Here is a 25,046-nt window from a genome sequence, read left to right on the forward strand (position 1 = left end):
ATTTAAAATCTATATAGACATTAGTCTTTAAGACATGGTCTCGTAAATGCACTGGGATGGGGCTAGAGATTAAAGATGTAGTTTATTTACATCACCTACTATTTGCTGATGATCAAGTAGTTATAGCACAAGATGGGGAGGATGCAAATTATAAATGTAACCAGTAGGCAACTGAATACAGAAACTCTGGATTATCAGAAAACAGAATACTTCACTAATGATCCAGATGACTCATATACAGAGGGAAAGAAAATTAAGACTGTCAATACTTTCTGTTATTCGGGATCCATTTTAGAGATTGAGGGAAAATCAGAGATAGATATTTATAAAAGAGTTAGCAGTGGGATGAAGGTCACTGCATCGCTCATCTCAATCTTATGGAGAAGAACCGAAATAAACCGAACCAGAAGAATCACGTAAAAACCGATACGAGAGTGCTTAGTTATGTATGGAGTGGAGATTTGGACTACCAATCTGAAACAGATAAAAAAAAGTGCAAGCAGAAGAAACGGACTTCTGTATAAGATCAGCAAGAATTTCTAGTAAGGAGAAAATAAGAAACGACGAAATAATAAAGAGAATGAAAGTAGAAGAGGGAATACATGACGTGATGGACAAAAGAAATGGTACGCTCACGTACGAAGAATGAGGAAGCCAGAAAGCCGAAAATTACCCTGGAATGGGAACCGGAAGGAAAGAAGATGACCGCCTACGACGCCTGGCTCCAAAATGTACGATTAACAATGAGAGGACTTGGCGCAGAGCAAGAAGATGTACAAGATCGGAACACCTGGAGGGGCATCCTGAGGAGATAAACGAAGATCTTATGTAACAGATGTAATAATTTATGAGTATTTGTTATGTTGGAGAAACAATTTTGTCTACAGGAAATTCCCGATGAATATATTTAAAAAATATTGCTAGCTACTCTACAATTTCACACCTGCTAACTCCCCTACACTAAAACAAATTACAGCCTGGGAAACCAGTTATACAACGGAAATAAAGAGCGTCGCAAAGCGTATCTTCCAACAGGGCTGCCAACTTGAAAAACGGTTGTCTAGTAGAGATCGTCGAACATGGATCTAATGTCAACACTGACATATGAAAGCAGAGGTAAATATGGGTGTGGAAAAACACCAAGATTTTTAAGTTGATTTTTAAAGCTCTCGATGTCCCATTCTTTTAACCACTGTTTTGTTCAAAAAACTCTAAATATCGATTTTAAGATGAAAAACATCGATTTATTGAAGCCGATTCACAGCCAATTTACCTTAAAGCTCCGTAGAAAGAGTTAGTTGCTCTATCCAAAATTAGGTGTGCACATGACGGAAGTCCTGCACTCTCTAAATCTTATCTGAATTCAAAAAGCAAACAATTTTCTTAATGTACAGGATATTGTGAGCGAAGTAATTGCACAGTTTTTTTATTTAAAAAATAATATGGCGGGCACGTGGAACAAAGATGTAGTTTTGTCGTGTGCTTTTGCTCACGGTTTTGGCAATAAATAATGGATAAACTAATATAAAAAATATTCTATTAGTCTTTGTGGGAATGCCTTACGAGTAATTCAGCCAAATTTTAGAACGATTCCCTATCGAACAGTTCTGTGAGCTAGAAACACACTGTATCTCAAACTGACGGAATTGAATGCGGGCAAGTTAAAAAAAGGTATCTTTCTGAGATTTGGCCGAATTACTCCTGGGCATGTCCACAAATAGTAACAAACTACTTTTTATTTTATTTTTTATTTATAGCAAAAAACGTGAGAAAAACATATGAGAAACTATATCTTTGTTTCTAACGTCCAACATATTATCATTTTTTAAATTAAAGAAACTATTCTATCGCTCTTCCCGTAATATTCTATAGGTTACGAAAATTGTGTGTTTTGCTCTCAGACAAGATTTGCAGATGGAGGACTTCCATTATGGACACACCGTATTTCGGACAGAGCAACTTTAGCTCCTCTGATTGGAGGAGGGGGGTGAGGCGGCGGTGGCGAGTGGCCTAATGCTGACCAATAAATAATGCGCAAGCACATTTACATTGATTCCTTCAATAATTTTCATTTAAAAATCTTAAAAATCGCTTATTTTATATGCTGATTGAGGAAAGCGGACCCTTAAGGGACTGCCGGCTGTGTTGGCCGAGCGGTTGTAGGCTCTTCAGTTCGGAACCGCGTTACTGCTCGGTCGCAGGTTCGAATCGTGCCTGGGGCATGGATGTGCGTGATGTCCTTAGTTAGGTTTAAGTAGTTCTAAGTTCTAGGGGACTGATGACCTCAGATGTTAAGTCCCATAGAGCTCAGAGCCACTTGAACCATTTAAACATCAAGGGACTAGATACAGTTATCTAGGTTCAACAATGCAATTTCCAAAATCTGTACGAAATAGTTTATCGTGCCTTTAAATTTAAGTACGAGAATATTCCAACAATAAATCTTTATTGTTTGCTAAGTTACAGAGAAATATATACCACGGCTGTTCAAGAGAAATATATATAAGTTCGTAATTTCTCGCGTCAGAGTTAAATCTTACGACGGCTTGGTTCAAATGGCTCTGAGCACTATGCGATTTAACTATTAAGGTCATCAGTCGCCTAGAACTTAGAACTAATTAAACCTAACCAACCTAAGGACATCACACACACCCATGCCCGAGGCAGGGTTCGAACCTGCAGCCGTAGCGGTCGCTCGGCTCCAGACTGTAGCGCCTAGAACCGCACGCCCACTCCGGCCGGCACTCTTACGATGTACTTTTAACTTACTGTGTAACACACACGCCTTCTTCCCGCTTCCCGCCTGTTAAGAGGTAGGCAAGCTGAGATTTGTTTAGTACCACCCACCGGAACAATGCAGGTAAAGCGCGATGAACAGCATGCGGCTTCCGAATTCTGCTTTCGTCAGAACAGACCTTGAGCTCTGGCCTACGCAATGTTACAGGAGGCCTAGGGAGAGTCTGTTCTTCTCCACGGCTGGGCTCTAACATGAGTTAAACTGTTTAATCATCACAGACGGAGGGGGTACTTTATGCCCACCTTTTGAAAATACTATAACCTAATCAGGTACTTTTCATTATAAAATTTTGAAAAAATGTTTATTTAGCCTTCAACCAAATTCTACAATGTCTTAAATTTTTCAGTTTAACTTAGCCGAAAATCTAAGCCTTAGTGCTAAATCTGTCGTTTCACAATGAACGTCATGTACAATATTTTCAGGTTCTGGATCAACTTATAAATCTATATCTCTTTAAAAAGTATATTGTCAGTGACAGTCAACAACTATTAACGAAGTTAGCGTTTTTTTTTTTAATTTTCTGTGGTCGTCCTAAAGTAACCCCCCCGCCAGCCAACAACCTTTTTTTAAGACCCTTAAATTCCTCCTCCTCCCCGTCCCCTAATGATAGATGTTGGTATTGCCTATGGTATAAGAGGGTAGACAATCAATTTCAAAGAAAGGTTTACCGGGAAGTACAGTTACTGCTCTTACGGAAGATAACAAATGGTTCAAATGTCTCTGAGCACTAAGCGACTTAACTTCTGAGGTCATCAGTCCCCTAGAACGTAGAACTACTGAAGCCTAACTGACCTAAGGGCATCACACACATCCACGCCCGAGGCAGGAGTCGAACCTGCAACCGTAGCGGTCGCGTGGTTCCAGCCTGAAGCGGCTAGAACCGCTCGGCCACACCGGCCGGCGGAAGATAACATCAAAGCCGCTGCTGTCATCGTGAGAGAGGGCAGACGAATAAACTTTAATGAAAACTTCAATAGGTGCCGCCCACAATTAGGTGACACAAAATTTACACGAGACGTGTTTGTGCACGTGGGATTCCAGACTGCCGATTCCTGAACAGAAGGACATTCGAGTGGAGTCCTGCGTACAGTTGCAGCAGATTTTTGAAAAAGATCCGGTCTTTCTTTCACAGGTAATCACGGCTGATAAAACTTGGATACACAGCTCTGACCCTGAGAGCAAACATAAAAACTCAATATGCAAAACTCCTTCACCACAACCCCCCCCCCCCCCCCCCCCCAAAAAAATGGTTTCTCCTGCTGGGAAAGTTATGGTCATCTCATTTTTCGATATTGATGGAATAGTTTATCAGCATGTTGTACCCACAAACGCATCAATAACTGAACAATACTACAGGGATTTCCTGAATACCGTTGGCAACCCATATCAGGCACGAAAGACGACGTATCCGTGAAACGAGCTGGATGCTGCACCGCGATAATAATGCACGGCCGCATATTGCAAATGTTGTTGCCGAATATCTTGCAAAAGTCAATGTGAAGTGCATTCCCTCACACTCCCTATAGACGGGATTTAGCCGCCTGTGGCTTTTTTCTATTCCAAACCTTCTAGGGAGCCACTTTCAGTCATTATAAGCAGTAGTGAAGGCTGCGGAGGCGGTACTGAAGGACCTTTCATAAGTTGGTTTTCAGCATGTCTTCGCAGAATGGCAGAAACGCTGGGACACGTGCATCACATCCAGAGTAGGCTATTTTCAGAAGGACCATCAAAATAATGATGATGGGTGAAGGTGTGTTCTCAAAAAACAAAACAAAACAAAAAACTCACGTGTTGGCGCGTGTGTGACATTAACATATGCGTGAATAAAAAGGCAAAGAGTTCGTCTAAGAGCACCACGGTATCTTTGGTTTGAGCACCTTACACGTGTTACCTGCCAGAAACGGAAAAGCTGTGAAGAAGATGAATGGGGGGAAAGCCACAGGACCTAATGAAGTATGGTAAGAGCAGCAAGTCCAGTGGGAATACAGTGGCTGTATAGTGTACTATCAAGCGTGTGGAGAAATAGTACAATACCTGACGATTGGAGAACAGGAGACATTGTTCCCATCTTCAAGAAAGGCAATAAAATACTTTGTAAAACTACAGAGAAATAACCCTTATGAGTCAATACAGCCAAGATTTTTGAAAGAATTTTACTAAATCGAATAAGTGAAAAGATAGAAAAGGAGCTGAGTGATGAACAGCATGGGTTTAGGAAAGGAAGAAGCACGATCGACCTGATATTTTCTATCCGTCAACTGATGGAAAAAAAGTTAGGAGTACAACAAAAGGGTGATAATGGTTTTTATAGGCATATAAAAGGCATATGACTCAGTTAACAGGGAAAGACTCTGGGAAGAAATGAAGAAGATAGATATAGAAGATGGATACATTAATGTAATAAAGACACTGTACAGAGGACACAATTGTAGAATCAGAACACCACTTCGAAATAAGACAAGGACTTAAGCAAGGAAGTATTCTATCTCCTGTACTTTTTAATGTTGTGATGGAGGGAATGAATAGGACAGTTAAAGATATAGTAAAAGAAAAAGACAAAAAGATGATTTTTGCAGATGATATGGTAATACAGGGTGATAAAGAGGTAGATGTACAGTTACAGCTTGATGCGCGGAAGGAAATAATGAAAAGATACGGATTAAAAATAAATAAAGATAAGAGTGAAGTAATGGTATTTGGAAGAGAGAAAGGGATCAATGGAAATACTACTATGAATGGAAAATCCCTCAAAGTGGTAGAAAGTTTCACCTATTTAGGGATGGAAGAATAACTAACGAAATTAATAGGCAATTTCTACCAAACAATAAAACAACTGATTTGGAATAAGGAAGTTCCAGAAAAAGCAAAACTTCCTATGTATAAGAATTACTACTTCCCTATTGTCATTTATGGTGGAGAAACACGGACAATGACAGAAAGAAACTGGAGCAGACTGCAAACAGGAGAAATGAAATTTCTCAGAGCAGTTACGGGAAAAACAAGAAAGGACAGAGTAAGGAATGTAGAGATTAGAAAGGACTTCAAACAATTAAGTATGAGAGAAGAAATTGAAAAAATGAGATTATGATGGTATGGGCATGTTAAGAGGATGCATGGGCAGAGACTCCCCAAAATTATGGAAGAACTAAAGATGGATGGGAAAAGACCTAGAGGGCGCCCAAGAACAAGGTAGAAAATGGGAGTGAGAATATCTGTGGAATGGAGAGGTGTGACCTGGCAGCAAGTGGAGGAAGAAAAGTGGTGGGAGGACCGAGCCAAAGGGAGAGGACTCGTCAGCACACAGACCCGGCAGTAGCTGGAGCGGGATTCGGATATAGATAGATAGATAGACAGACACATGTTACCAGCCAGAAACTTTGACACAGGTTCAGCCTCGCGGCTGCTTTAGATGAGCAATTGTCGCAGGATTGCCTACCCCTCAGGCGCTACAGCAGTTGCGACGCGGTCTTTGTGTCGAAACAAACAACTGTCGTTTACGACCGCAAAATGCGTCGGAAACAACGTCCCGAGGGAGGACGTTGTTTCATGGACGTCCTTTGTGACATCCCCTGAGGCCTTTTCGTGTGTATTCTGAGCGGCGGTGTCTCTGAAATGTTTTCCTCCGCCACCATTAAAAAAACCGCGTGATTTCAACGCCTAGCGTCGCGGTTCTGACCTCCAGAGACGGCCAAAGAAGGCGTGAAACGTGAGTACGGGCGGGAGTGACGACGTCCTCATCGTGTGGCACGTCTACGGTGGCGTCGGACCGAATTGCCTTTACAGCACACACGAACTTCCTTTCTTCGTTAAATGTCGAAGCCTCGCCGTTTGAAGCGTCGACGAGTATAACGATGACGTCGTGGAGCACCACGCTTTTGCACAGTTACAGAGGAAGATTGTAGGCACCATCGTGCCAAATTTCAAATTTATGCGTCGCAATGGCAAACAAGATCGGTTTGGTTTCCGTAGAAATATTGTAACACGTGAGGCACTACTGACCCTACAAAGGTACAATACAGGGAGTGAAAGGCTATTTACAATTTGTACAGAAACCAGATGGCAGTTATAAGAGTCTAGGGGCATGAAAGGAAAGCAGTGGTTGGGAAGGGAGTGAGACAGGGTTGTAGCCTCTCTCCGATGTTATTCAATCAGTATATTGAGCAAGCAGTAAGGGAACCAAAAGAAAAATTGAGAGTAGGCATTAAAAGCCATGGAGAAGAAATAAAAACGTTGAGGTTGGCATTGTAATTCTGTGAGAGACAGCAAAGGACATGGAAGAGCAGTTGAACGGAATGGACAGTGTCTTCAAAGGAGGATATGAGATGAACATCAACTAAAGCAGAACGAGGATAATGGAATGTAGTCGAATTAAGTCGGATGATGCTGAGGGAATTAGATTAGGAAATGAGACACTTAAAGTAGTAAAGGAGTTTTGTTATTTGGGGAGCAAAATAACTGATAATGGTCGAAGTAGAGAGGATATAAAATGTAGACTGGCAATGACAAGGAAAGCGTTTCTGAAGAAGAGAAATTTGTTAACATCGAGTATAGATTTAAGTGTCAGGAAGTCGTTTCTGAAAGTATTTGTATGGAATGTAGCCATGTACGAAAGTGAAACGTGGATGATAAATAGTTTAGACAAGAAGAGAGTAGAAGCTTTCGAAATGTGGTACTACAGAAGAATGCTGAAGATTAGATGAGTAGATCACATAACTAATGAGTAGTTGACAAACTGCCTATTGGTTTCTGTCTGGGGTTCTTCGGCCGACGTTCATCTAATGATTTTTCTGACGTTTCGCCAGCACGAGTGGCTGGCATTGTCAAAGCTTCACCCTCCACCCTCCATTGCCGGCAATGGAGGGTGCAGCTTTGACAATGCCAGCCACTCGTGCTGGTAAAACGTCAGAAAAATCATTAGATGAACGTCGGCCGAAGAACCCGAGACAGAAACCAATAGGCAGTTTGTCAACAAGTGGCCACGAAAGCCTTAACAATTTTGTAATGAGGAGTTACTGAATGGAATTAGGGAGAAGAGTAATTTGTGGCACAACTTGACTAGAAGAAGCGTTCGGTTGGTAGGAGATGTTCTGAGGCATCAAGGGATCACCAATTTAGTACTGGAGAGCAGCGTGGAGGGTAGAACTCATAGAGGGACACCAAGAGATGAATACACTAAGCCGATTCATAAGGATGTAGGCTGCAGTAGGTACTGGGAGATGAAGAAGCTTGCACAGGATAAAGTAGCATCAAACCAATCTCTGGACTGAAGACCACAACAACAACAACAACAACAACAACGATTACCTCCATCGTATTCGTCAGGAGCAACTGACGAAGAAGACTGAGGTAACCGTCGAACGCTCGAGGTTTTACCCTGAATTAACGCAGCAAGAAACCCGAGAATGCCTTATACATATTCAGAGTTACTGAGAGCTTTAAAATATCTATGGTGGAAAATACGATAAAATATTTGAAGAATGAAGACACGCGAACGAACTCTTCTAAAAAGTCAGAATGTTCCACGAAGGATGCAAGGAAAGCAGGAAAGGGGCTGAGACTACAAAATGAAGCAAGGAAGGAAAAATAGAGCACTTTTAGTTCAAAAATAGCTCAAATGGCTCTGAGCACTATGGGACTCAACATCTGAGGTCATGAGTCCCCAAGACTTAGAACTACTGAAACCTAACTAACCTAAGGACATCACACACATCCATGCCCGAGGCAGGATTCGAACCTGCGACCGCAGCAGCAGCGCGGTTCTGGACTGAAGCGCCTAGAACCCCTCGGCCACAAACAGTCATTCTAAGATAAAGTGAGGCACTTTTTCAAACTAGGATGCTGATTTTCTCAGTTCGTATAGGCTATTGACAAAAGATTCCCTGGTAAATTTTTGCCTAACGCACGCGTGCATCGTATAAATTCTCTGTGAATACTCGACTTTTGATGGTCCTCAAACTACAGTAGATGTTAGTATATGGCATAAATTTTGAATTGATACGTCTTCCCGTTTCTAAGAACAAAGGTTTTTAACAGTCGGACATACAGACAGAAGTTCAACGAGGACATCCTATAAGAACACACACTCCGTCTGCAAAGTGGCCCATCGAGACCAACCAGCCGCCGTGTCATCCTCAGATGAGCACACCACTCTCCCGGTCGTTATGGTGGTTTTCTTTGACCGCAGCCGCTACTATTCGGTCGAATTGTCATCACGAGGCTGAGTGCATCCCGAAAAATGTCAACAGCGCATGGTCTCCCATCCAAGTGCCGGCCACGCCCGACAGCGCTTAACTTCGCCGATCTCACGGGAACCGGTGTCTCCACTGCGGCAAGGCCGTTGCCTCATCCTATACGGGTTCCTTTCTTGACGACTGACGTGTGGAATCCCAAAAATCGCATGAAATCTGCCGAAGGGGTCACTCTTTGAGTTCCAATATGCTACCAGCAGTCTATTCAGCCCAATGATTGTGAGTACGGAGACACAAAGACAGGGGTGCAACGGTCGAGCAACTTCCTCATAAGCCAAACATTTCTGCAGTGAATGCTATGCGACACTTGATGGGGCGTGAACAGCGACGCCACTGGGCAGTAGACGACTGAAAACGAGTCATTTGGAGGGGTGGATCACGCTATACCCTCAGCCAATCCTGTGGAAGGATTTGGGTTAGGGTTTGGCGAATGCCTGGAGAACGTTAACTGTAATCTTGTGTTGCGCCAAAGTAGTGAAATGGAAACGAAATGAGCATTGGTTAAAAACAGTCTTGGTTGCAATTTTAGTTTTTTTTATTTTTCAACGACGCGTTTCGCCTTATTTAGGCATCTTCAAGTTATCTTTATTTGGTATTTCTTAGAAGAATCCTTTAGTCAGTGTAGCCAAAGAGCACCGTCGGATATATCAGGCAACATCGCCTTCGTTAAACCCGGTACAAACTTTTATAGATGGACGCGAGTGACACCAAGATCTGCATGCCCCCATCATGTTCTGTTACTCGCTCCTGTGAACGGGAACGCATTATGTTGGTGTTACTCGCGTCCATCTAGAAAAGTATGTACCGAGTTTAACGAAGGCGATGTTGGCCTGATATATCCGACGGTGCTCTTTGGCTACACTGACTCAAGGATTCTTCTAAGAAATACCAAATAAAGATAACTTGAAGATGCCTAAATAAGGCGAAACGCGTCGTTGAAAACTAAAAAAACTAAAATTGCAAACCAAGACTGTTTTTAACCAATATTGTTAAGCATTGGTTTGCTGTATGCCACATATGGATTGGAAGAAACGAGCGTATGGCATCGTTGGCGGGGAGGCCCCATCCGCCGAAGTTCGACGGCCGAGTGCAAGTCTTATTTCAGCCGGGGCCAGATTTGGCTACTTGCGCGCCTGTCACGAGGATGAAATGATGATGAGGACACCCCAACACCCAGCCCCCGGCAGGAGAAAAGTGAGGTGGTCGTGTTACGGCATGCGTTTTTCTCCGCGGTTAGGGTGTGATCCCTTACTGAGCTTGAGAAAATGATAAATGTGTATTTTACACCATTGTGTATTACGTTGAGTAGAGGAACAGTTCCGAAATGATGACTGTATCAGCATGCCAACATTCCCTGTCGTAAAGCACCATCTGTGAGGCAATGATTTGTAGGCGATAATATCCATGAAATGGACTGACCTGTCCACAGTCTCGACCTGAATCGAATGGATCACCGTTACAATGAGTTAGAACGTCGACTTAGTTCCATATCCCATGCGACCAACATCACTAACTTCTCTGGTTTCGGCTTTTGAGAAAGAATCCGCTGCGATTCTTCCACAGACATTCAGACAGCTCTTTGCATGTGTCTTCAGGAGAGCAGAAGCCGTCATTAACGGGAGGTTTACTATCTTCGGCACGACAGAAGCATGTACTTTGAGAATTTTTTTCTCGGGATATTTTACAGATATCAATGTCAAATTTTTTATTGATTTTTCCTCTATAAACTGCAATTTTTTCAACCGGAAATGTCGAAGAGCAAAAGCGGAAGTGCCGTCGGAACGAAACAGAATTTCCATGTAGACCTCCACGCGCGGTATGTCACAGGTCAGCAGGCTCGTCTGAAATCAAAACTGAGTTGACGTTAGAGAAGTATGGCTCTGAGCACTATGAGACTGTACTTCTGAGGTGATCAGCCCCCTAGAACTTAGAACTACTTAAACCTAACTAACCTACGGACATCACACACATCCATCCCGAGGTAGCGAAGTATATATGATTCTTTAGGAGTTGTGCCTCATTTAAGTTTTTTAGACCTTAGGAAACAAAATGGCGGACATTTGAAAAAAACTAGGGTTTTTTCATCGATTTCTCTACTTCTTCAGACAAGTAAACATATTTATAGTTGATGGATCGGAATAAAAGTGGTACAACTAGTAGACAATTTAGTTAGCTTCGTCGGAAACAAAGAATAATACGAATCGGTTCAGTAGATTTGATGCTACCATACCGCGCGATAAAAATGTCATTTCGAGAAAAACACGTTTGAAGTTTGGCTACATATAAATGCAATATTATGCAACGTACGTTCAATCTGCTATTTCTGGTCCATAAACTAGTCCTTCCTCTTCCTCATAGAGGGCGTTCTCCTCTATCTGGGCCATCCTGCGCTGCTCCAGAGCCGCTCGTACGGCCGGTGACAAGCGGTTTTCCGCCGCTCGAATCCGGTGGTCTTCCGCATGCTTGGCGAACTGCATCGAATAGAGTCCCAGGGTGACGTCCATCGTTGTCATGGTCTTCAGAATTGCTGAATACCCTTCGTTGAAGCTGCTCACTGCCAGGAAAGTCGCAATCTCCACAGTCTTCGCACCAGAATGCAAATGCTTGGTGACTAACTTCCAAACACACGCGTTCGAACTTTCGTATGAATTTTGTGTTTCCTCCCAAGCACCGGTACAATAGCTCGTCCTCCGAAAGAAAAAAACTGGTGTGTGAAAAACGCCGATTTCGGGCAGGTGCATTTTTTTGTTCAACCGTGAATAAGAAACATTTCCGTTCAGTATTCGGAAAAACCGTTTCAGGGGCCGATTCTAAACACTTTTATGCATCCAAAAATGCAATTTTTTAAAAAATCGATTTTTTGCACCAAAAGATGGTTAGTAAACCTCCCCTTAAGGTGAAGGCCGTAAATTCCCGACGTTAGTGTCCACTAACAGGCGTTATGTTTAGTACCTAGTTTGATTTTTCTGTTTGTTTTCTAATTTACTTTTATTACACGCTCTTTTTCGTTTTAAACAGATCTATTGAAGATGGCCTTCCTAAGAAATGGAAAACTGTAATGATACAATGTGAGTTCAAAAAACGGACAAAGTCCCTGAACAAAGTTCACATTGGAGACTCAAAGAACGATGTTGGTGTCATCTGGCTGGCATTTGCTGATCAACTGGCGATCCAGCGAAGAAACGCTGAGAGAGGCGGGAAACAGATAAATATCGAGAAAGAGGCACTAAAAGGCTCCTAATCAAATTGCGTGCCTATAGAGTAACGTCATAGTTGAGCGACTGGATTCCTGATTTCCTGTCAGAGAGGTCACAGTTCGTAGCAACTGATGGAAAGTCGTCGAGTAGAACAGGCGTAATATCTGTCGTTGCACAAGGAAGTGTTGCAGGTCCTCTGCTGTTCCACATATAATGTTACTGTAAAAGTGAGACGATTGGTAAATGCTAGAATTAACTGGTGAAACCTAAGACTTACGATCACGGTGTGGTAAAAGTCCGAAATTTCTTCTTATATGTATAGACTTCGAACTTTAGCCGAGAGCCGTTGGTAACCAACGAACCAACTGGTAAAACCATCTTCATTAAAAAAAATCGGCTTAGTAATTTATTGAAGTAGTTTGTATTTATTGTAAATTTAAGCATTTTAAACATTCTTGCATTCCAATGTAATTACAATGAGCAATATTCCACATTAGTGAAAAATGTTACTTTGTAAGCGTTAATTTCTGTTACGACAAGGCTGACTATAGTGGCATTTCGAATTATGTAATATGGTGTGCCCGTGCGGTTCTAGGCGCTTCAGTCTGGAAGCACCTGACCGCTACGGTCGCAGGTTCGAATCCTGCCTCGGGCATGGATGTGTGTGATGTCCTTAGGTTAGTTAGGTTTACGTAGTTCTACGTTCTAGGGGACTGACGACAACAGATGTTAAGTCCCATAGCGCTCAGAGCCCTCTGAATTTGTAATATGGAAGACGATTAACACAACCACTTTTCTAATCAATTCCACTTTTTGAACCCTTGTCCCCCAACAAAAGATTGTTCAAAAATGGTTCAAATGGCTATGAGCACTATGGGACTTAACACTATGGTCATCAGTCCCCTACAGCTTGGAACTACTTAAACCTAACTAACCTAAGGACATCATACAACACCCAGTCATCACGAGGCAGAGGAAAGTCCCTGACCCCGCCGGGAATCGAACCCGGGAAGCCGGGCGTGGGAAGCGAGAACGCTACCGCACGACCACGAGCTGCGGACTAACAAATGATTTTTTCGCAACCACTTCCCGTAGACTAATTTCTTCTCTCGCTACTTCTTCGAGGTTGATAAAATTTTCCTTCCACAATGTAAATTGGTTCCAAGTGTACAATGACTTCAGTTTACCAGCTTTGGTACCAAGATGATAAAATTCGTCATCTTGAAGATTTATGACTACCCCTATTATAGATTTTGCATCCGGTACTTTAATTCTCACATTATGCCCAACTGAAGGTTTTGGAATTTCGTTACATGAGGCTGCTTTCATTTTCTTTGCCTGCAATTGAAGATCTTCTCTGGCAGCTTCGCGGATCCGTTTCACTTTATTAACACTGCTGGAATTTGTCAGCGCCTCGTCACAACCATCAGTTGATGCTGGGGTCTCGTTGTTAACTGTTGCCATATCCTGTGTCGCTGGAGCTTCCTCACTTGCTGCAGCCACACTTTCTACCTCCGTTCCTTCTGTTCCAATACTTGATTCACTGCCATAAATTCCTTGGCCGTCATTTTCAATTTCCGATGAGTGAGTGGAAGTGGCGTTTAACATTGTTTCCAAGTCTTCTTCAATGTTCATATTTTTTGAAATCACGTGGAACAACTGAGCACATTTTCATTGGAAACGCAAACATGGCTTCATAAGGTGAACATCTCATCCTTTCATGATAAGTCCTATTTTTCATTGCTTGCACAAACCTCAGCCCTTCAGACCGTTCTGAAGTTTCATTTGTTTCCATCCAACTTGATAACATATTTTCGATATCTTGATTTGCTCTTTCGACTGATCCCTGACACTGACTATCTTTATATCACTCAAAAATGGTTCAAAAGGCTCTGAGCACTATGGGATTTAACATCTGAGGTCATCAGTCCCCTAGAACCTAAAAGTACTTAAACCTAACTAACCTAAGAACATTACACACATCCATGCCCGAGGCAGGATTCGAACCTGCGACCGTAGCGATCCTGCGGTTCCAGACTGAAGCGCCTAGAACCGCTCGGCCACGGCAGCCGGCTCATATCACTACACAACCCAAATAAACTTAGAAGGACTTGGTTACAAAACTCTCTATCATTATCAGAATGAAGGATACTTGGAGCACCAAAGGTGGTAAAAATGTCCAAAAGATTCTATGCTTCTTCATCACCCTTTTTCGAAGTTAGTGCACAGAGGATAACAAATTTTGTCAAATGATCTTGGTATACAGGTAAGAACTTCGACTTTTGTCTGGGTTTGCCTGCATCTCAAGTAAGTCAATTTGGCATCGTGAATTCATTTCACTGTGTATGATAGGTTTCAGTACAACACCCATTTTCAATGTTTTTTTGCTTTTTCTGACACGGCTGACATAATCTCAAATAAGTACATCTACTGCTACATGGTTACTCTGCAGTTCACACTTTAGTGCCTGGCAGAGGTTTATCGAACCATTTTCATACTACTTCTCTACCATTCCACTTCGAATGGCGCGCGGAAAAAAGGAATACCTAATTCTTTCCGTTCAAGCTGTAGTTTATTTTATTATGATGATCATTTCTCCCTACGTAGGAGGGTGTCAACAAAATATTTTCGCATTCGGAAGAGAAAGTTGGTGACTGAAATTTCGTAAATAGTTCTGGCCCCAAAGAAAACCGTCTCTGTTTCAGTGACTGCCAAACCAACTCGCGTATCATATCAGACACACACTCATCCCAATTGCGCGATAACACGAAACGAGCTGCCTTTCTTTGAAATTTTTCGGTGTCCTCCGTCAATCCTACCTGGAAGGATCCCATACCGCGCAGCAATATTCCCGCAGTGGATGGACAAGTGTAAAGTAGGCTGTGGGTTTGTCGCGTCTTCTACGCCTTCTGCCAACAAAGGGCGCTCTGTTTCGCCTTCCCCGCAATATTATCTCTGTGGTCTTTCCAATTTAAGTTGCTCGTAATTTTAATTCCTAGGTATTTAGTCGAATCGACAGGCGATAGATTTGTGCGATTTATCGTGTACCCAAAATTTATCGGAATTATTTTAGTACCCATGTGGATGACCTCACACTTTTGTTTGTTTAGCGCTGATTGCCGGTTTTCGCTCCATGCTCTGTATGGTATTGTCTCTAGATCATTTTGTAATTGGAATTGATCGTCTGCTGATTTTACTAGTCGGTAAATTACAGCGTCACCTGCAAACAATCTAAGGGGGCTGCTCAGATTATCATCTAGATCATTTATGTAAATCAGGAACAGCATAGCGCCTATGGCACTACCTTGCGGAACGCCAGATACCACTTCTGTTCTACTCGATTATTTACCGTCTATTACTACGAACTGCGACCTCTCTGAGAGGAAATGACGAATGCAGTCACACAACTGAGACGATACTCCATATGCACGCAATTTGGTTAATACTCGCTTGTGAGGAACGGTATCAAAAATCTTCTGGAAATCTAGGAATATGGAATCGATCTGAGATCCCTTGTCGACAGCAGTCATTACTTCATGGAAATAAAGAGCTAGCTGTGTTGCTCAAGAATGATATTTTCTGAATCCGTGTTGGTTATGTATCAATAAAACATTTTCTTCAAGGTGATTCATAATGTGAATCTGACCAAACATGAAATGGGTTATCTTCCCTGGTACAGTCATAGTATACTGTGCTGTGAATGGTATGACTACTCTTGTTCTGATCTTTTTTCTGTAGAGGAACGGATTTCGCTCCTTGTTCCGTAAGGGACGTATTGTATCTCGATTGGTACGGAAGTACCGGAAGCTGCCTTGATCAGTATTAATTACATAACCGAGGTCAAAATCAGGGATGAATACTTTCGTCAGTATCTCGAATGCCTCCGCAGCCTCTAATACCTTATCTATCGTTGCGATCTCTTTCGAGCTGTCCGAATACTTAGAATTATAACTACGAACCACAAACGGAATACATATTTCAAGAAAGTGTGGTATAATTATTTATTAATGAAAATGTTTTTGAATAATTTTGCATGACTATTTCATGATACTGCGCGAGATAAAATTAAAAAGAAAAAAGTACCTAGACTTCGCTTGAAGCAGCACCCCCTGTAAAACGTCCCGAATTCGAGTCTCGGTCCGGCACAGAGTTTTAATCTGCCAGGAAGTTTCATATCAGCGCACACTCCGCTGTAGATTGAAAATCTCATTCTAGAGGTATCGAATGCAGTATGTAAATTGTTCACATTTCATGCAGCACTAATAGATAATTTACACTAACAACAGACACAAACTGTCAGCTTCACTAATCATGAAAAATTTTAGATAACAGCATGTATAAACCAAAAGTTTGTACAAGATACTGACCTGTAGTTGCCTTCGTCTGAGCTTTCAACAGAGGTTATGTAGAGAACTCCCGGCTCTACAGTAACGTATCTGAAACAAATGGAAACAAAAACTCACGTAAAATGTATACAATGATGCGCTCAGTACGAGCAGTGGACAAAAATCACATTGGGTGTAGCTCAACTGCCAACGGGGATACACTTTGAATGAAGGAACGTGTTAATTTCAGCAGACTCGTCTTTTGACAGGGTACGATTCTCCCGCTTTTAAGTACGAAATCTCGTGCACCGACCACCTCGACCAGCCTTTACTGTTGGCCAGCCTTCGTAATAAACATAGAAAACCATAAAAATAGCTGGCACTCATACATACGGCAAAGTTTGCCCATGTGACAGTGAAAATATTAAGGAATTACGAAAATATTTCTGGAGAAAGTCATCGCTCACAAATAAAGGGGGATCCAAAGTAAAAAAAGAAAAGTATCCACTGTTTAAAAGTCCATAACTTGCAAACTAATAGACGCAGTTGTCTCATTTTTGGTGAAAGTGTAGCTTAAAGTCCAGCTTAAAGATGTCACTGTAGGTTTTCGACATGGTCCCCATTAACATCCACACACAAACGATGCCGCCGAACTGCAGCACGAACTACTGACTGCAACGTGTTCAGTTGGATATTTGCACATGAGTGTACGATGGATTCTCGAACTTCATCCAATGTGCGTGGCTTTTGTCGATAAACGACGTCCATTAGTGTTCCCCACAGGTAAAAGTCCAGAGGAGTCAGGTCTGGGCAACGTGGTGGATACTCCACAGCACCTCTACGGCCTATCCATCTCCCTGGTAGATTTTCGTCGAGATACGCCGTAACATGACTTTGGTAGTGGGCTGGGGCACCATTTCGTTGAAACTAAACTACTGGTCATAAATAAAGCACACCAGTGGTAAGACACAACTAATACCACCACTGTGCGATAACAGCGCCACAAAAGCAGAGTTATTAAACATGGTTTTCTGAAACTTCTTCACCAAAGAAAACAAAGTAAATATTCTTGAATTCCAATCAAGAACAACTGCCAAGATGAGAAATATAGAACTAGTTATCCTCAGTGTAGCAAAGTGGCTTAAATCACTAAACAAAGACAAGGCCTCGAGCCCAGACTGTACACCAGGCAGGTTCCTTTCAGGGTATGCTGATACAATAGCTACATATTTAGTAATAACGTACAACCACTCACTCAGTTTAATACAGAAAAGTGTGAAGACATTCACATGAGTACTAAAAGAAATCTGCTAAATTTCGATTACACAACACTCTTCCGTCTCCATACAAGTCTCGGATGGCAGGTAAAATGGATGTCTGAAACTTCTGAAGGTACACCTCACCGGTAACTGTGCCGTCAAACAAGAATGGCCTAATCAAGCCACGGTAAGACAACCCACACCACACATTTACTCCTGGCAAATTCACGCCTTCTGCCTACATGGACGTTCGTATTTTCGGCGGCCCAGTAGATGCAATTGTGGCGGATTACTGTACCACTGAGTTTGAACTGTGCCTCATCAGACCACACAATCATCTCTGCAAACTCTTCATCGTTGCGCGCGATGTTAGTAAACCACTCGCAGTACTCCATTCTACGATCTGGGTCGTCCTCGTTCATTGCGTGTAGCAATCGTAGGATGTAGCACTTCCACTCTGCTGTCTTCAAAATTTGTCGAACACTTGAGCGACTCACTCCAGTTTCACGGGCACACTGTCTCACAGACATCTGTGGTGAGCGAGTGAATTGTTGCAACACACGGCGGGTGTTAGCTGGACTTGTTTGTGCACATCTTTAACACAGCCTTCGGCTTCAAATTTGTCTCGAACGCGACGAATCGCTAAACGTGTCGGTGGCTCTGTTTGATACTCATTTCCCCATTCCCGTTCAACCCCTCTGTATATTAGAAATTACTTTTAAAACAGGTTACTTCGATGGTGACTGGTTTCGATCATGACGTCACCATCTTCAGACCTTCACCCATATTGATGACAATGGCTCTGAGTTCAGTTGTCAACAGTTGACTATCGTCATTCAGTGGTCCCTGCTCCATGCAAGGCCATTGCCCATCAATATGGTTGAACGTCTGAAGATCACCATGCCATGACCCTAACCGGTCATCTTTTAAGAAACATGCCTTGCGACGTAGACAGTTTATAAGTAATTTCAAGAAGTATTGACTGTTCAGACCATACACCTGCTACTGTTTCATACTATCTCATCACAAGTATTCCTGCATCTATTTGTGGACATTAATATGGGGTATTTATTATTTTATTTATTTCATCAACAGTACAGAGTAAGAAACTTCCTGACAGATTAAAACTGTGTGCCGGACCGAGACTCGAACTCGGGACCTTTGCCTTTCGCAGGCAACTGCTTCACCACAGTTTTAATGTGCCAGGAAGTTTCATATCAGCACACACTCCGCTGCAGAGTGAAAATCTCATTCTGGAGTACAGAGTAACCCACTGCCTTGAAATTTGAGGTGGGTCGGATGCTTCTGAATCTAATAGCAAAGACTTCTCATTGTTACAGCCTTATTGGTATTCAGTTGTTAATGCTTTGTTAAATAATATAAAGAACATAATATATAAATATTTCTCTGATGTTACAGCGAATTGAATGCTTAACAATTGTTAAAAATGTTCCATATAATTTGTTACTACCTAGTTGATGAGAATATAATTTATACAATGCAAATGTCAAAAAAAAGTACAATGAGAGTGGTTAGAAATAACTTGTAATATATAGAGGGAAGTGATAAGCTGTATTTGGATGAGTAATACAGTCTAAGTAGCATGTTGGTTAATAATGGCCTATTTCTATCATTTCAGATGAGTAGGTCTCGGTACAACCTCGAGTAGTCTCATCTGAAATGGTTTGCGCTATTGTATGTTTACACAGATTAAATGCTGATTGAACACTTCATAGATGGAATACATGAATTTTAGCTTCACATGGGAAATACACTTATGTCTGTAACTTGTTAGTTGCAATAGAATATAGCTCATTGTTACATGAATGCATTATTCCTTAAATAACTTATTTCTGATATATGAAATTCATTGATTACAGCTTTGAATAGAGAAGAGAATATACTTCTGTCTGCACACAATAAGACAAGCAATACATTACTGCTTGCGTGCAGTATACTTTGAACACTATGCAGGATGTCATTGGGGCGGAGGAGCCTCGGAATAAAAGTTCTTCGAGCCTTCTCCTTCCAAGCGACATTACCTTATTACTACAGTCTTAGTATGTGGTGCCGGTGTTTATTTGTTTTGTGACTGTTGTGGCATGCAGTGTCATGCACTGCTGGTTTTTGTCCCTTACTTGTTCATCCCTTCTGAGTCATGTTCACTTAGTGTTCCTTCCTCGGTTTCGGAATCTGTGGTCGTGTTTCTGTTCTCCCGTGTGGTTTGTTGTGTTGTATGTGCTTGTCTACGCCTCCTTCCATATTGGTTTTGGCGCTTGTATTCTCCGTGCAGTGTGTTCGATACAATATCGGCTACGCTATTTATTGTGTTCCAGTCATCGGGGTTACGTATTATTCTGGCGATGTCATTGTCATCCTGTATATGTCTCACTTGTGCTCACAGCAGTGTGACATGTTCTGGTGTCCCAGTTTCTCCACATACGCATACTTCATCGTTAGTTAGTCCCACACGGTTTATTGTACCGGATACGGCCCTTGGATGTCAAGAAATGGACCATACCCCGGCTTAGGTCGACATGTTTCAGTTGTAGTCTTTCTTGTACATCAGGAAAGAAAGAGTGTATTCGGCGACCCTTATCGGATGCATCCCACCGTCTCTGGGTGTGACCTTTGATGGGGACACTTTCACAAAGGTGTCTCAATGACCAGTCAGAAAGGCAGTCCATTTCTCCTCAAGAGCCGAAATCAGAGAAGGCTCTGATTTTGAGCACTGGAATCTGGTGCGAAGTCGGCATTCTACGTCATACCAAAGGTGTTCGCTTCAGTTCAGGTTGGGGCTCTGGGAAGGTTAGACCATTCGTTGCTTCTGAACAGGATGTCAATGCTTTGTGTCTGACCACAGCCTGTAATAATAATAAAAATAATAATGATATGAAACCAAACAAATCCAAATGAGAAACTTCCTGGCAGATTAAAACTGTGTGCCAGACCGTGACTCGAACTCGGGACCTTTGCCTTTCGCGGGCAAGTGCTCTACCATCTGAGCTACCGAAGCACGACTCACGCCCGGTACTCACAGCTTTACTTCTGCCAGTATCTCGTCTCATACCTTCCAAACTTTACAGAAGCTCTTCTGCGACCCTTGCAGAACTAGCACTCCTGAAAGAAAGGATATAGCGGAGACATGGCTTAGCCACAGCCTGGGGGATGTTTCCAGAATGAGATTTCTGTAAGGTTCGCAGAAGAGCTTCTGTAAAGTTTGGAAGGTAGGAGACAAGATACTGGCAGAAGTAAAGCTGTGAGTACCGGGCGTGAGTCGTGCTTCGGTCGCTCAGATGGTAGAGCACTTGCCCGCGAAAGGCAAAGGTCCCGAGTTCGAGTCTCGGTCGGGCACACAGTTTTAATCTGCCAGGAAGTTTCATATCAGCGCGCACTCCGCTGCAGAGTGAAAATCTCATTCTGGAAATTCAAATAATATCGCATCACAGCCAATACAGATTACGCGTGGAATATACCAAGGAGACTCATTAAGTCCTTTCTGGTTCTGCCTTGCTCTGAACCCACTATCCAACATGCTAAATAATACAAGTTATGGATACAATATTACTGGAACATACCCACACAAAATCACACATTTGCTATACATGGATGATCTAAATCTACTGGCAGCAACAAGTCAACAACTCAACCAATTACTAAAGATGACAGAAGTATTCAGCAATGACATAAATATGGCTTTTGGAACAGACAAATGTTAGAAAAATAGCATAGTCAAGGGAAAACACTAAACAAGAAGATTACATATTGTATAACCACAGCGGCTCCATAGAAGCGATGGAATATTATGGATATAATTGGTATTATTTAGCATGTTGGATAGTGGGTTCAGAGCAAGGCAGAAACAGAAAGGACTTAATGAGTCTCCTTGATATATTCCACGCTTAATCTGTATTGGCTGTGATGTGATATTATTTGAATTTGTTTGGATATTAAGTGTGGTTTTCCAATTTTTCATTACTATGTTTAGGAACGGTATCAATTTAGGATCTACTTTGTATATTTCCAATATCTGTAGCAACCATGAGTGGCGTACACTATCAAGAGCTTTTTGGTAGTCAATGTATGCATAGTGCAGCGACCTTTGTTTAGTTTTAGCTTGATATGTCACCTCTGTATCTATTATCAGTTGCTCTTTTGATCCTCGTGCTCGTTTGCAGCAGCCTTTTTGTTCTTCATTTATAATTTTGTGATGTGTTGTGTCATTAATTTCTGTGTAATGACTGAAGTTAATATTTTGTATATTGTTGGTAGGCATGTTATGGGGCGATATTTTGCTGGGTTATTATTATTATTATTATTTTACTGATTGTGGTCAGACACAAAGCATTGACATCCTGTTCAGGAGCAACGAGTGCAGGAATCAAGTGATTTCCGAACAGTAAGAATAGTGCACAGGTCCAGCAAGTGTGGCTTTGGAGGGGAATAATGCAGAGGAAGTATGTTTTGGAACAAGTGTCAACTCTCACTGTTGTGGCGATACCTGTAAGACACCGCTAGCCCACGCCTCTCGCGGTGTGCGTTTAACCCCATTTAAACGACGCGCCAAGCGCGCGCCCAGCGGCTGTACGATTAATTAAATAATCAGCGTGCCAAACTCAGTTGAAATCTCTGGTCCAGAGGGACGTGAAGAGGCTGTGGTCCAGAGAGAGAGTAGAGTCAGTCGAGTCTTGTTCAGTCTTAAGAGTCAGTCGAGCTAGAAAGTGTCTTGTGAAACGATCATTCTGTGGAATATTATTAGTGTGATGATTTCTTTTATATGTGTTGTGTTGTCTTCTTCGATGAGTAAAAAAAAATATAGGTAAAATAAATTTTTGTGAAGTCCATCAATAAGTTCATTCCAGTAAAAATAGAACCACTTCCCTTCACCTTTATTCACCCTTTTTTTTCTTTCCTTTCAACAAAACAAAAACAAAAAATTACCACCTCACCTTTTTTTTTTAATTCCGGACATCACACTGTGGATAGTTAGCTTTCATATTTATGAAGTAAGTTGTGGCTAGCACTTATGACGCATCATCAATTCCTTCGTCATTCATCCTAACAACCGCCCCTCCCCCCCCCCCCCTCGAAAAAAAGTCTTTCATTTTACAGATTAGATATGTGATAAAGTTTGTGATAATGTGGAAGAGGGAGTGGGGGCTACCAACTAACGCTGGTATTACACTATCAGATTCCTTTGTCCAATATCTTAGACAAATATCTTTCTCAAAGAAATTTGATGGTGTAATTGGGAACTTTGTCAAATATCGTCAAATATTTGATCAAATCTAGGGCCTCGCTGTAGATTTTATATAAGAAGTCGCTTGTCTTCTGTTTACTGCAATGTGAACGGGGGGGGGGGGGGGGGAGGAGGCGCTAACATCGTCTGTAGTGTTTTTATAAACATTGCCGGTAAATACAATTGTTGTGTATCGATAAGTACAAAATTTATACAGATGTATGAAGCTGATGAGGCGCTTTACAACGTGAGGCACCCTGAATACAAATACAGATTAAGAAGATTGGAGACCTGACCTCTCCTAACATAACATAACCTAACCTAACCCCACTATCTCCTGTAGCAAGCAGATATAGCAGTTCTTAAATGTAGAAGCAAGATGTATAAGACTCTGGAAATACCCTCAGACTTCAAGAACAATATATTTCCAATCCCAAAGAAAGCAGGTGTTCACATATGTGAAAATTACCGAACTATCAGTTTAATAAGCCACGGCTGTGAAAAACTAACACGAATTCTTTACAGACGGACTGAAATCTGTCAGAAGCCAACCTCGGGGAAGAGATCAGTTTGGATTACGTAGAAATGTTGGAACACGTGAGGCAATACTGACCCTACGATTTATCTTAGAAAATAGATTAAGAAAAGGTAAACCTACATTTCTAGCAGTCGTAGACTTAGAGAAAGCTTTTGACAATGTTGACTGGAATACTCTCTTTCAAAATTCTGAAGGTGGCAGGGGTAAAATACAGGGAGCGAAAGGCTATTTACAATTTGTACAGAAACCAGATGGCAGTCATGAGAGTCGAGGGGCATGATAGGGAAGCAGTGGTTGGGAAGGGAGTAAGACAGGATTGTAGCCTCTCCCCGGTGTTATTCAATCTGTATATTGAGCAAGCAATAAAGGAAACAAAAGAAAAATTTGCAGTAGGAATTAAAATCCAGGGAGAAGAAATAAAAACTTTAAGGTTCGCCGATGTCATTGTAATTCTGTCAGAGACAGCAAAGCACTTGGAAGAGCAGTTGAACGGAATGGACAGTGTCTTGAAAGGAAGGTATAAGATTAACATCAACAAAAGCAAAACGAGGATAATGGAATGTGGTCGAATTAAATCGGGTGATGCTGTGGGAATGAGATTAGGAAATGAGACAGTTAAAGTAGTAAAGGAGTTTTGTTATTTGTGGAGCAAAATAACTGATAATGGTCGAAGTAGAGAGGACATAAAATGTAGAATGGCAATGGCAAGGAAAGCGTTCCTGAAGTAGAGAAATTTATTAACATCGAATACAGATTTAAGTGTGAGGAAGTCGTTTCTGGAAGTATTTGTATGGAGTGTAGCCACATATGAAAGTGAAACGTGGACGATAAATAGTTTAGACCAGAAGAGAATAGAAGCTTTCGAAATGTGGTGCTACAGAAGATTGCTGAAGATTAGATGGCTAGATCACATAACTAATGAGGAAGTGTTGAATAGAATTGGAGAGAAGAAAAATTTGTGACACAAATTGACTAGAAGAAGGGATCAGTTGGTAGGACATATTCTGAGGCATCAAGGGACCACAAACTTTGTATTGGAGGGCAGCGTGGAGGGTAAAAATCGTAGTGGGAGACCAAGAGATGAATACACTAAACAGATTCAGAAGGATGTACATTGCAGTAGGTATTGGGAGATGAAGAAGCTTGCACAGGATAGAGTAGCATGGAGAGCTGCATCAAACCAGTCTCTGGATTGAAGACCACAACAAGAAGCGAGTATTGTGCTTTGTGACATGAGGATACACTTCACTTAGCACATACAGAAATGTATGCTCATCCATTCTTAAGTAATTGATGTACGACTTTACGTCCTCCACTATAAGCTCACGCAACAAGTTTTGTTGAGTGCTTATATCGTGTCGTCGTAAAACCCACGGCTTCACCTAGGTACGTTCCCTTTTTCTCCTCCCACGTGACTTCTGCATGTGGACACAGTGCAATTGT

General features: G+C 41.9%; 1 protein-coding gene across 4 annotated transcripts in view; it reads right to left on the reverse strand.

Annotated features, from left to right (window-relative positions):
- LOC126293598 (protogenin A-like) overlaps positions 1–25,046 on the reverse strand; it is a 450,940-nt gene that overhangs the window by 104,101 nt on the left and 321,793 nt on the right. For all 4 annotated transcript variants that reach the window (XR_007552316.1, XM_049986876.1, XM_049986877.1 and 1 more), the window contains exon 5: positions 16,610–16,678. Coding sequence is in view for 3 of the 4 variants with exons in the window: in XM_049986876.1 (XP_049842833.1) it covers positions 16,610–16,678 (69 nt within the window). In the remaining variant the exon portion in view is untranslated. The remainder of the gene's footprint in view (positions 1–16,609; positions 16,679–25,046) is intronic.

This window comes from Schistocerca gregaria, chromosome 10 (genome assembly GCF_023897955.1).
Source record: "Schistocerca gregaria isolate iqSchGreg1 chromosome 10, iqSchGreg1.2, whole genome shotgun sequence".
Taxonomy (NCBI): Eukaryota; Metazoa; Arthropoda; class Insecta; order Orthoptera; family Acrididae; genus Schistocerca; species Schistocerca gregaria.